The sequence below is a fragment of the Falco peregrinus genome, chromosome 2 (assembly GCF_023634155.1).
Source record: "Falco peregrinus isolate bFalPer1 chromosome 2, bFalPer1.pri, whole genome shotgun sequence".
Classification (NCBI taxonomy): domain Eukaryota; kingdom Metazoa; phylum Chordata; class Aves; order Falconiformes; family Falconidae; genus Falco; species Falco peregrinus.
Window position 1 is genome coordinate 120,767,242 of NC_073722.1, and position 13,289 is coordinate 120,780,530.

Sequence of the window (13,289 nt, forward strand, 5' to 3'; positions counted from 1 at the left end):
GGCTGGTGGGAGGGGGCCCTGTTCATGACAAGGTGGTCAGAACTAGATGATCTTTAAGGTCCCTTCAAACCCAAACCATTCTATCATTCTGTGATTGCTAAACACATTATTTGATGCTAAAAGCATACAGATGTTAGCCATAGCAAATTAAAAGAAACTTACTTTTATACGTTATTCTCGTTATGGTGTCTCTGTTAAGCATACGATTTAGAAATGGATTTGATGATTCAGATACCTACGAAAGAGAAAATGTACAATGTCAAAATCTTCTCAAAAACATTTCCTTTCTGGAAGTGTAGCTGTTCTGTGTGTGCATGCACATGCATACTCATTCTCTCTCTCCTGCCACCTCTCCAAACTGTTTCTGCCTTTTTTTCAGTGTTGCGGGAAGATGACATAATTGTTGAGATATTTTTCTAACAAAACTTGTTAAAAGTTGGTATCTAAAAATAAATCTAAAAAACCAAGGATGGCAGAATATGATGAACAGAAATGAATGCCTGAATGCAAGTGTGAGTACAGGTTTCTTCGCCCACAGCTCTGATGCAATTTGCAGGTGGTTCATGTAATTAGGGAGGATTTTCATATAGTAGTCTATTATTTTTCTGTTTATTGGGAAATACAGTTTCCTTGCAGCAGACTATTTAGATTGCAAATAAAATCTGTCTTCCCTTTGTTTTATATACAGGTATGAAATGCCAAAATTTCACCCACATGCACTCAAAAATATGTATGCATACATGTATACATACACATAAAATGTTCAGTCTACATTAACATAAGCATACCTGAAAGAGATTTAATTGTGGGCTTGGAGGCGTTGTTGTTGTGTTGGGTTTTTCTGGGGGTGGGAGGGTAGGGCAGTGGATGTACTTTATCAGCAACATAATTGTTTATTACCAATGATAATTTAATGAGAGATTTTATTGCGCTGCAAATGGCAAAATTATTATTGGTTAGCAACATAATTAGAGTCACTTTTAATGGAGATATTTTAGTAACTTTGTAGCTAGCCTTCTAATATCTTACTTAACTTCCAATTATTCTGTGACACTTTTTTTTTTATCAGACACTGGATGCTGCTGTTACACATCTAGCATTGATCCAGAATGAAATCAAGGTATTTTGAAAATGGAAAACGTCATAAAAAGTTTAATTAAGATTTAGGAAAATAAATGGACTATTAGTCAAACTGTAATCCAGCTTTGTTTGGCAGGTAGCCTTCAAGAAAGTTCAGTTCAGGTTCTTTTTTGTGGAAGATCAGATAGTTATATCTCCACTCAGAAAATTTTCTAACTACTTTGGACATTTAAAGTAGAACGCATCTTTTCATGCCAGTGAGAGAGGCCTAGAGAAATATATGGTGAGGCAGATACTAAATTTTATTGCTTGTTACAAGAGTTGAGCAACTCACTCAGCAAGTCCATGAGCGATGCACTATTTAGACAAAATTGGCATGCTGGGCATTTTGAAGGCTTGTTTCAATTTTATCCTTTTGCACCAATTCAAGTCAGATCATTTGCTTATAATAGAATACATTTTGGATGAAAAAAAGTAACCTAAATATCTTTCTTAAGTATTAGACCTGTATGAAAATTGCCCTTTTACATAAAATTAGTCAATAGGCTATGTGAAATGCATGTTTTAATTCTAAGGTTAACACTTTATCAGGAAATTTATGAAATGGGATTAGAGAGTACTAAAGGGAACCGATACATATCCAATACATAAAGTCTGATGATTAAAGCGATTTATTCCAGCATAAAGCACTTACTCAGAAATATATGCTTGTTTAGACTGATGACACAGAGATCACATAATGGCAGAATATGAACAACATTTTGGGAGGAAATGCATTCTTCATATAAAATGAGAGCAAAGGTCTCTTCAACGTAAGCAGGAAGGTTTGAGTAAACTATTAAGTCTCGAGTTCAATGCTAGATTACTGTAATTCATGAACCTAACTATGCATCTTGAATGCAACAGAACGGGGCCTTCAATATGACAAAATATTCACATGTCTGGAAGATATTAAGTGTCATGCTTTTAATGTTCTTTCAGTTCTGATAGTTGAAGATGTTTTAAATAACATTGTGAGAAAGACTTATGTTGCTGCCTTTGAAACATCAGCATGTCTACAAAGAGCAAATGTGCCCTCTTTCCCAGGGCCTGCCTCAACCTATTAGGAGAGATTCACTTTTAATTGAATGAATAACATTTCATGAAGAAACACCAAATCTGCAAAATTAGTAGCTTTTGTCATAGCTACTAAAGTGTTACGAGTGATGTTTATGATGTAAGGATTTCTCCCCTGCTTTCCATTTTCCTTACGTTAAACTGTAAAAGCTTTGGAGTAGAGATTGTGTGTTCAGTTCCTAGGATGATGCTGCCTCTGGATTTCAGATCAGAGCCTCTAGGCATTGCTATAGTATAATGAGGAGTGTAATTCCTAGATTTACAGTTCATGGGAAAAGTCCATTGTCTATATGTTGTGTTGATGATACTGAATACTTACTTTCATAAATATGGAAACTACCACCAGCCCATTAGGACTTTTTGCAGCTTCTGTGACATTTGTGTACAGCTCGTGGTTATAGTGGATTAGTTGAACCTAGAAAACAAGAAGGGAAAGATTACAATTAAACAGTAGCAACTCATACCGTACACTGTTTGCAAATACTGTTTATACACTAATTGGTTTGTATTAGGATCCCATCTATGCTTAGGATATTTTGTAACAGTGCAATTTTTCAGAGGTTTGCAACATGCATGATTTTAATAATTTCAGTCACCATCTGGCTCCAACTGGCACAGCACCAGCATGTTTTCTTCTAAATTGCCAGTAAGTGAATTTACCCACATCAAGTTATGAATTGCACTGCAGGGGTTGACATAATTTCCCTGTTGCAACAGCACTTGCCATGGGCATCAAGTAATCTGTACTTTTCAGCCTCAAGCCAAACACAGAGGAGTCAAGGGTTGAAATATTTGAAGAAACATATGGGCTATGGGTTTGAAGCTGTTTAAACCAGCACTCACAGAATTCAAAATATTAATATTCAGATTTTACAAACTCGGTTACAAAAGCTCCTACAGTTAGGCACTTACTGTATTATTGTTAACCAGGTTCTCCTTAGCTCCTACAGCTTTCCTTCTGCTTTTTAGTTTTATGATTTGCTGGAACTTTTAAATTATGAAGAAACAGTTCACCTTTCTCCCTGCATATATACATGTCTTACCCAAAGCAATGGTATTTGATTTGTCTGGGATCACTGGACACTGTTACTATTTGCATTGCGATTTGTAGCCTCAATTTATTTAAAAGATGAATGACTTCAATGAACTTGTGAGGCAGTTAAGTACTTCTAAGAATTTGAAAGACTAAAGATCTCTCTTTTAGTTTTCAGATGTCAATTAGAAAAATAAGGTGGTTGTTCTGGCATTTTCAGAATTATAGCAGCTTGATATTTGTATTTAAAAATTAGGTGTGTTTTCCATGTGCTGGCATAAATCTAAAGGCTGTCCACTGAAATTTCTGGACTTACATACTATGAACAACATCAGTATTAACTTGATCTATGTCTGGTAGTCTTTTTGACTGTACAAATAGCCAAGGACTAATACTTCCAGTAAAGAAATTTCATCATAGTGTGTGTTCCATGTTTATTATTAGGAAAAAAAACCCACCCCAAAAAAACCACTGAGATGGGGTTTAGTGCCAGCATTGGTGACTTTGTCTTTTGGATGAATGCAAAGTCTGGTGCTTCAGTAGTGAAATAAAACTGCAAAGATTTTTTGCAAGAGTGACCTCCTTATATGATCTGCAGTACACAATCAAGTGACAAAGACAAAGCCTTGCTTTGCCATCCAAATATGTATGTCCACCAACACGTGTACCAGTAGTGATCTGAATTATAACAGCACCCCAATTCATGTGTAACCTATACACCATTATTATCTCAATCTATGATAAGTGAGAAATAAGTGATGCACCCGAACTCTGGGAGTGTTCAGACAGTTCTATTTCCTACACTCTGCTCTGACTGCATAATTTATCCTTCCTATAAGTAAATTACTCAGAATCAGATCTTATGAGCTTTCCTAATACAAAAATCCACCAAGCACTGTCCCTCTTCACCCCCAAAATCCCTTAGTGGTGCTGTTTTAGTGCTTAGACATTGGTGTAAAAAGCAGTAGTGGAAATTCTGAAAAGAAAGAGAATATTTGCATTGATAAGGTTAAAAGATCTTTGGCACATAGCTTTACTATTTACACCTAACAGTTCACAGACCAAAGAATACGGTACGGGTCAAAATTACTGCTATGTGTTAATTTCAGTTAGTTTTGTCCTGTCTGGATTGGGAACTATTGGTTGTCCTTTTTGCAGTTCACACAGTAAGCATTTTTTAAGGCAAGCAAACAAACCAAACTGGAACGAAAAAGTAAAAATGTCAAAGTAGGCAAAGTCATCTACTAAATTCTGACAGCTAGGAAGAGGATGAATGCAGTATGTTTCCTAAAGGTCTTGTAAAGAATTAATGAGAGCATTTACTCCACAGCACACAGAGGTTATAGGCTCATTAGTCATCACTTTGTGGTACTACTGAACTTTGATAACATCATGGTTCTGGGTACTGTGCTCTCACTGAAATTTTTAGGCTTAGTAACGTATTTTTCTTTTTATGTACAACAATTCAGTCTGGCAGACAAACTAACTTGTGAATTATCAAGAAAATAAGTGATGAAATGTGCTTTAGACTAAAATTCCCTCTGTACAAAGTCCCAGAATAACAATGACTTGGTATCGTGGTTTAACCCCAGCTGGCGACTAAGTACCACGCAGCCACTCACTCACTCCCCTCTACACCCAGCAGGATGGGGAAAAGTATTGGGGAAAATGGTAAAACTCATGGGTTGATATAAGAACATTTTAATAATTGAAATAAAGTATAATAATAATTACAATAATATTTGTAATGAAAAGAGGAGAGAAAGAGAGGAATAAAACCCAAATGGAAAAAACCTCCAACCCCAAGCAAGTGATGCTCGATACAATTGTTCTCCACCTGCTGACAGATGCCCAGCCAGTCCCCAAGCAGCGATCGGAGTCCCTGGCCAGCTCCCCCCCAGTTTATATCCTGACCATGACTTTCTGTGGCATGGAATATCCCCTTGGCTAGTTTGGGTCAGCTGTCCCGGCTCTGCTTCCCTCCCAGCTTCTTGTGCACTTGCTAACTGGCAGAACATGGGAAGCTTGAAAAGTCCTTGATTTAGAGTAAGCATTACTTAACACACTGATGTTTTAGTTGTTTCTATCAACGTTATTCTCGTACTGACTCCAAAACACAGCACTGCATCAGCTACTGAGAAGAAAATTATTCCAGCTGAAACCAAGACACTTAGATTAACTTAGTTTATCTAATAAACCAAAATGTCTACTACAGGAATGGGTAAAAGTAAAGACCAAGTTCTTGCACACATAGAAGCCCTGAGTCAGTGTCAAACTCATTTTCACTGATGGGACTTACGGAAATAAACCTCCTAAAGTATATATGACCACATATAGGAAAGTATATATGACCATATATAGGATATTTGTCCCAGCCTCTCTGGAAGGAGCCCACTGTTCAGTGCAGCTCTAGTCTTGCATAACGCACTGTACTGCAATAAGAGATACGGGCCTCAGCACGTAATGCTGTCTTTATTGGAGACCTCTCTTCATGTCAGAGAGAAACACAATTCACTCTGCGCAAAACTCACACCCAGACTGCAGGCAGTCAATAGGTATTCGTGGGAATGAGTTAACAGACTTGAACTGATTAGAAATTAGAACAGTTATTTCCTTTGGTGATATAGAAATGATCTCTCCACACTGTATTGCACAATCTTAACAATAAAAGTACTTGTCTGGGAACTGGCATTCTTTACTGTGCTTTCAAGTGGGTTTGGCTTCAAGTTTCCCATTCCTGCAGGTTTGTATGTCTCTGCCCCATTCCTCCTCTCCTTAACCCATCTCTGTTTGGTAACGAACCATCTTGGAGAGTGTGCTTGAGAGATTTTCCTTTGATATAGTTTGAAAAGATCCCCTTGCCTTCTGCATTATTGTTTCTCAAAGATCCCAGAGCCGAATGAAGACAGACCTTTTTTCTTTTAAAACCTGTCAGTTTCTCTGTGTTAGAGTTGTATCCTTCTTCCCTGCACCCAAATTAATTTTAAAGCTGTTTCCATGGCACCATGGTCAAACTCATTAGGTTTTTCTTTTTTTTTTTTTTTTAATGTAAGAAGACATCATTTTCAGAGTTTCTCACATGGAACAGACTAATTTAGAAAGCTACAAATGAATAAAGATGTCTTAGATGTAGAATATTACATGCAGGATAAAAAAATGTAATACCCTATTAAATTCCTTCTTTTGAGAATAATTTCTTTAAAGTTGCTTGAGATACCTGTAATCTTATAGTCTGTATTAATATTACTAGAGTCTTCCATGAAGGTAAAGCCACACATAACTAAAATTGCTCGTATGTGAAAATCTCAGTTTTCCAAATGATGACATGGCATTAAAACCAAAGCACAACAAGAGCAAACTTGTGGTGCTGAAAGTACCCTCTGATTCTAGTTAGGGTTTCAGGGCTCAAACACTATCCAGAATCTTGTTATAAGCTATTGATTTTCTTTGGAAGATTTCCCCCTTTAAGATTAATTTGCCACCGAACAACTGATAGCTCTTTGTTTTCCTCAAGCTATGAAAGTTGTATTTTTCAGGAAGAAGAAGAGAATTAAGATTAATTACTCTCTTTTAGCTGATGAAAAAACAGAATGTGCCCTTGTTCCATCACCCAAGTATGTGCCTTGGACCAGGAGCAGACACAGCACTTTTTAGATGCCTGAGGTGGTTGTTGGTGGGAATGTCAGCAAGAGCTGACACCAGTAAGTTAGGAGTAATCTCCTCAGACTGGTAGGCTGTGTCCTTGGGGAAAAATAATATAGATAGGCTGATATGATGGCTCGTGTTCAGGCCACTGCAGGGAGAACACCTGATTCCCTTTCCCAACACATATGCATGTGTGTTTATAATGGTAATAACCTGTTCTTTGCCTGTAGTTTGTTAAAGTTCAGCCCTCTACTCATAGTACTCATATTGCTTGTGCTGTTTTTCCTCTGCAATGGGTTTGGCTGTTTTTCTTGCTCCTTCACCCAGGTGAAATGTGCGTCTTCGGGCAGAGCTAGTAGCAAGATATTTTCTGTGTGGCATTTGACCAAGGTTCTTTGGCTAAGCAAAAGGAGGCAGTTTGCTGTGTTGATGGTTGTGGGTGCCAAAAATTCCAGGGACTCCTTTCAGCAATTTTTTAGCAATTTTTTAACTTAGACAAAGAGCTCTGTGAGTTACAGAGCTCTGATCTAATGTGCATGCATAACGCTTTTACAAATGTCACATCACTGTGAGATGTTCTACCATGGTGAGACATGGAGAAATATGAAACAGGGAATTTAGAGTATCACAGTACTTTACATACACATGTTTACAGAGTCCTCTTGGGAATGATGGAATACCCTTTATTCTTATTTCTAACTGTTTTAATTGAGTGAATAAACATTTTGATTTGACAGAGGATCTAAACCATGAAGTGAATGGCAGCTAGGAACAGCTAATCTGCAACTATAATATTTATATTATGGGGTGCTACTTGATAAACCGTTGGGATACCTGACTGACAGCAAGCAGAAAGCATGTTTCTAGCACAGCAGGGAATAAAAGTAAATGAAATAGCCGAAGAAGACAAGTTAAAGGTTTGTTTTGCTTCAAAGTCCTTGTAAAAAGTGACTAAGATTTTTTTAAGGAAAAAAATTGCACTTTTTTGTTGATCCAAAGTTTAATAAAAACAGCAACAGAAATGTAATTTCTGCTTGGCAGGAAAATAATTTTAATGAGTTAAAACCTACTGATATCAACACTTGATATTCCAGTGTTAAAATATAGTTGCTCTTACAGGTTTTGTAAAACCCTTTGGAAAGAGCAGTAATGTCATATCACCTGAGAGTTCTTTATGGTATTAATTTTGTGTATCTGAATAAGTATGAGAATTGAGATGTTCGCTGTTTTGTTAAATGTCACCTGGTTCTAGGATGTGTAATTTGTATGGCTGACAAATTTGTCCGATTTCTCTTAAATTAAATTAAATGAACCTCTTGCTTCATGGAGAGGTATAGCACCATCTGTGCAAACATGCACCAGGCTCCTTAGAACCCGTGGTCCCAACTGGACCAATATCCGGCAGTGATGCAGTGGAAATTTTCCTGTCTTTGGCAAGCGATGAATGACTTTTTATGATGTGTTGCTTAATAATAGGCCTAAATACCACATGGGGTATTCAAGGAAGAAAAAACCCCAGACTTATTTTTTTTCAGTTGCTTGTCTTTTCCTGAGTTCTTATACTGACCAAACTTTGTCAACACACATGCTCAAGGAGAAGATTGTAAGTATCTTGGTGGATACTCCTGAGCTGCTCAAGGCACAAGTTATTAGTTTTCTCATGCACAGGGCACTCTACGACGAAATGTTAGGATCTGCCAAGGTAGTATTACCCTCATACTTATTAATTAATCCATAGATCTACCTCAGCAGCGCTACCACAGCAGTGAGGTACTCTTACGTTGTCGGTAAATTGGTAAAATAAATTCCACATGGCCACCTGTATTTCCAGCAGTTTACTTAATATTTTAGCAACCTATTGTGGTTTTAAGAAGATCAGCTATAAGGATTAACTTAGTTTAATATAACAAAGGAGAAATGCAAAAAATGTTTCTTTGAAATAATTTTAAATCTCTGACTCTCTTTGACGTTCTCTCTATTAAACTGAGGTCCTTTAGGCTGTTGCTGACATATGTGGTTTGTGTTTTTGGGTTTTTTTTAATGCTTTTGACAGTTATTTTGTGATTTTAAAGAAATGCCTATAAAATGCTGGTTTAATAGAAAGGCTCATCATCCACATTTATAGCAATATGCCAGTAATTGTACCCCTGATAAATAAAAGAGATTATAATTCTTTTTTACTTAAAAGAATGCAAGGAAAGAACTTGCATTTTCTCCTGCTTCTGAGCAGACAGCTGTATAAAAGCAACAGAGAAATGCAATAATGCATCATGCTGTATAGTGGAAATGCAGTCAGGAGTTAACTATACTTGGCTTCCAAATCTACTTTACCAGAAATAATGGTACGCTAGGAATTAGCATTTAAACTGCAAGTGGTGTCTAACTCTTCATTAGACCAGTTGGTAACAAGAAATAACTTGCAATACTTCTGTTCAACAAATGGTGCTCAATGGCAAGCTTTATCCAGTTAAGCATTACTTAGCATGGTAAGCAGTTAACACTGTGTTTTATTTTCCATATATTATGACTCTTAAAAAAAAAAAAAAAAGTAGCATAATCTGCCTGAGGTTTATAGTTGTTATCTCTAGATGCAGGCGTACAAATGAAAGGCGAGTGAGAGTCAAGCTTTCTGGGGCATCTGTTCTAAGGTACTCTCACTGGCTGTTTAGTAGCAATTTGAAAAGAGATTGGTGAGAATCCGATATGAAGCAGGACAGTCATTTTGGCTGCTCACTTGGTATCTTACACTGATAAGGCTAATAACAGAGCAAAACATACTTATTACTTGTTTATATGCAACCATAGCAGCTAGAAAATATGAAAAATACGACATGAATAAAGTGTAAATGATTTCAAGGTATTTCTCTTTAATATTATTATGTTCTTATTTCTTTTGTAAGTCTTTAATTCACTTGCATGTGAAAAAACGGTATTTTAGACAATATTTAAAACTTAATGTTTCTTTTAAAAATCCACAGGACTACAGTAAAAAGTACAAATTACCAGCTTATGAGATCAGATTGCATGTGCAGGTCTTGGAATTTGCTATTAGGGTTTTTCACCTTTCTGCTAACACCAAAAAATTAAGTAAATGATAGGCTGAAGAAGTAGATGTGAAAGGTGATGGACTCCTGCCATCCAAATGCTGCTGCAAGTGTTGCAAGTGTCACAATCATTTGTACTGTCTTCCAGATAGTAGAAAACACAATGAAGGAAAAATCCAAATTGAGCCCCAGAGGTACAGAGATGTGTGTGATGCTGGTTGCTGTGTGACTTAGGAAAATTTTTGACAAGGCAGTCGTTTGCTGAAGCCTTCCACCACCGATCACTCTAAACATGGGGTGTTTTTGGCTGACCTGCTAGTCAACCACTCTTGTCATTCATTGTTAGCAGATGAGCAAGAGCTGGATAAACATAAATAAATGACACTCTTCTGCAATTCACTTTGTGTGAGGATCAAAATGAAGTCTTAGACTCAAATGTTTAATGTTGATTATGTCTTGGCTAATGCAAAATTTCATTGCAAGCTGTAATTTGGCACCGACCCAATCCATCATCTACAAAAGTTACATCTTAGAGAGAATAGGGGTAATGTAGGAAAAAAGGCTATTAGATGAGCCTATCATCATTTCTGGATTCGTGCAGGATTTTCTGACTAAACACTACATTTAAATTGTTTTCTCATTTTAAATACAACAGATGCTCAGGCACCATGATGATGAATTCAGTATAAACGCTCCATTTGTGAGATTCAGTTATATAACGGTGCTCTGAATTTCTGGGGGAATTCTGTATTTCTTTAGCAATCAGTCCAGAAAACAGCAGAAAATGGTTCCTGCAAGTCAGAAATGTGATGAAGTAGATGATTGATGCTATTTTGGTTGTTCACTGTGTTACCCTGAGACATCGAGTCAAAAGGACACACGTGCAAGGTCACTGAACGGTGCGACAGAGATGCATTAACATTTCGAGCCTTCTCTAACAACATGTGATGCCACTACAGCTCTCAGTCTACCTTGCCAAAGTACCATCTGTAGCTACATCTCTGTTCAAAGGGTGGGCATGATGGGCAACAGCAGACAGTGAAATATCACAGACTGATGAATAAAAGAACAAGCAAAAAAAGTGAATAGAATTCGAGCTAGTGAAAATCTAGTTGTTGATCTAGCCCTTATCCCTTTTGTCCTCATTTGACAATCTAGTAGGAAAAGGAATTGTCAAGCTTAATATACTTGATATTAACTAACAAGCAAAGAAAAGGTTAGTGTTAGGATTACAAACCAGAAGCAGAAATAAGGCAATTATCAGTTTTACCTGCTCTCTTGGATATGGAAGTGTACTCTTAAGAATATAATTTTTTTGTGGTAAAAATGAAGCATGGGATTTTAGGTTCTTAAAAGCACAATAAGGTGTATATACGAGGAAAGCACAGAGTATCATTGAGGGTGTATTTCAAGAAGCTCTTGGTGTGGCCCATCTGAGGTTTGTGGAAGTCCTTGTCCATCCCATTTGGGCAGCAACTCCTGCCTAGCTACCCGAAGGCTCTCTTTTGTTGCCTGATCTCAGCCTAGTACAAGCATCCAGTCTGTCATTACCGCTCCTGCCACAGCGCATGGCCTGGTGACCTCTCCTTCCCTGCTCCCTGCTGGCAGGTGTAGCGTGGGAGAAGAACTTGGCACCCGATGTATGGAAATTGGCTGCTATTGAGGGAGGCGGGGAAAAGGGAGGTGGTCTGCTTGCCCTTTGGGAAGGGAAAGCGGTGTGTGAATATGGAGGATGGCCATAGGCACTTGGTGAGATGAGACTTTCTGTTTTAAACCAGTGGAATTGTAAAATATTAGTAGTATATCCATGGCAACTGCAGAATAACCGGGGGATCAGGCCCAGCCAGTGTGGGTTTATGAAAGGCAGGTCCTGGCTGACTAACCTGATCTCCTTCTATGACAACGTGACCTGCTTAGTGGCTGAGAGAAAGACTGTGGATGGTGTCTACCTAGACTTTAGTAAAGCTGCTGACACCATTTGCCACAGCATTCTCCTGGAGAAACTGGCTGCTCATGGCTTGGATGGTTGTGCTCTTCACTGGATAAAAAAGTGGCTGGGCGGCCGAGCCTGAGGAGTGGTGGTGGATGGAGTCACACTCAGCTGGTGGCCAGTCACAAGTGGTGTTCCCCAGGGCCCAGTGCTGGGGCCAGCCCTGTGCAATGTCATTATCAGTGATCTGGAGGAGGGGATCGAGTGCACCCTCAGGAAGTTTGCAGGTGACATCAATCTGGGGGAGAATGTTCACGTGCTGGAGGGCAGGAGGCTCTGCAGGGGGGTCTGGACAGGCTGGACTGATGGGCCGAGGTGGTTCAACAAGGCTGAGTGCTGGGTCCTGGACTTAGGTCACAACAACCCCACACAACGCTGCAGGCTGAGGGGAAAGTGCCTGGAAAGCTGCTCGGTGGAAAAGGACCTGGAGGTGCTGGTTGACAGCCGGCTGAACATGAGCCAGCAGCATGCTGGGAATATTTAGGTTGGAAATTAGGAAAACTTCACGGAAAGGATGGTCAAGCATTGGGACAGGCTGATCAGGGAAGTGGTGGAGCTACCATCCCTGGAGGTATTTAAAAGTTGTGTAGATGTGATGCTTAGGGACATGGTTTAGTGTTGGACTTGGCAGTGCTGGGTTAACAGTTGGACTTGATGATCTTAAAGGTCTTTTCCAAATGAAACAATTCTATGATTCCTTGACACATGCTTTTCTTTCAGGAGTGTCCTTCCCCTTTAGTGATTGGGTTGCTCATCTATGACTTAAGAAAATTATGTTCAGCTCCTTCTCTGCCCTTAAGCAAATCTTCCTACCCTTTCTACCCAGCTTGCCATCTCTGATATGGGAATAGCTGCAATTCTCCATTCACAATGCTGTGAGATGCTCAGATCTAACATTAACAGTGTTGGAGAAAGCATCTAGATAATGTATGTCATGTTATGAAGTTCAATTTATGTTATTGATCCATGACAATCAGTGACACATCACCCATTAAAAGCACAAAAAGAAGCTCAGAATAGTTTTGGCAGGAGACTGTGGGACACTGGTTTCCAGCACCTTAAAGAGTGATAACAGGAAAACATTTAAAGCGTGATAAAAGAGGAGAAGAACCTGAAATAAATGTAATTGCTAGTGATTGTAGCATTAAATCTTTGAATGTAAGTTGATGGCTCAAACAGAGAAAAGTTTGAGGAAGCCCAGCTTGACTCAAAATAGCTAAAAGCATTTCTGGAATGAATGTTTTATTGAATTATTGAAGATCCTTTAGGATATTAATGCTGCAGTAGGTGAGATGATATAATACAGAGTCAAATTTTTAGAAATCATTTGAAGAATTCACACCAGGATTTCCTGTTTAAGGTGCAGAGTCAAAGACTGAGA

The 13,289-nt window shown here is 38.4% G+C and overlaps 1 protein-coding gene across 3 annotated transcripts in view; it reads right to left on the reverse strand.

Annotated features, from left to right (window-relative positions):
* Positions 1-13,289, reverse strand: part of CA10 (carbonic anhydrase 10) — a 209,864-nt gene that overhangs the window by 11,620 nt on the left and 184,955 nt on the right. For all 3 annotated transcript variants that reach the window (XM_027795704.2, XM_005243656.3, XM_027795705.2), the window contains 2 exons: positions 2,516-2,611; positions 163-235 (listed from right to left, as the gene is read on the reverse strand). In XM_027795704.2, coding sequence (XP_027651505.1) covers positions 163-235; positions 2,516-2,611 — 169 coding nt within the window. The remainder of the gene's footprint in view (positions 1-162; positions 236-2,515; positions 2,612-13,289) is intronic.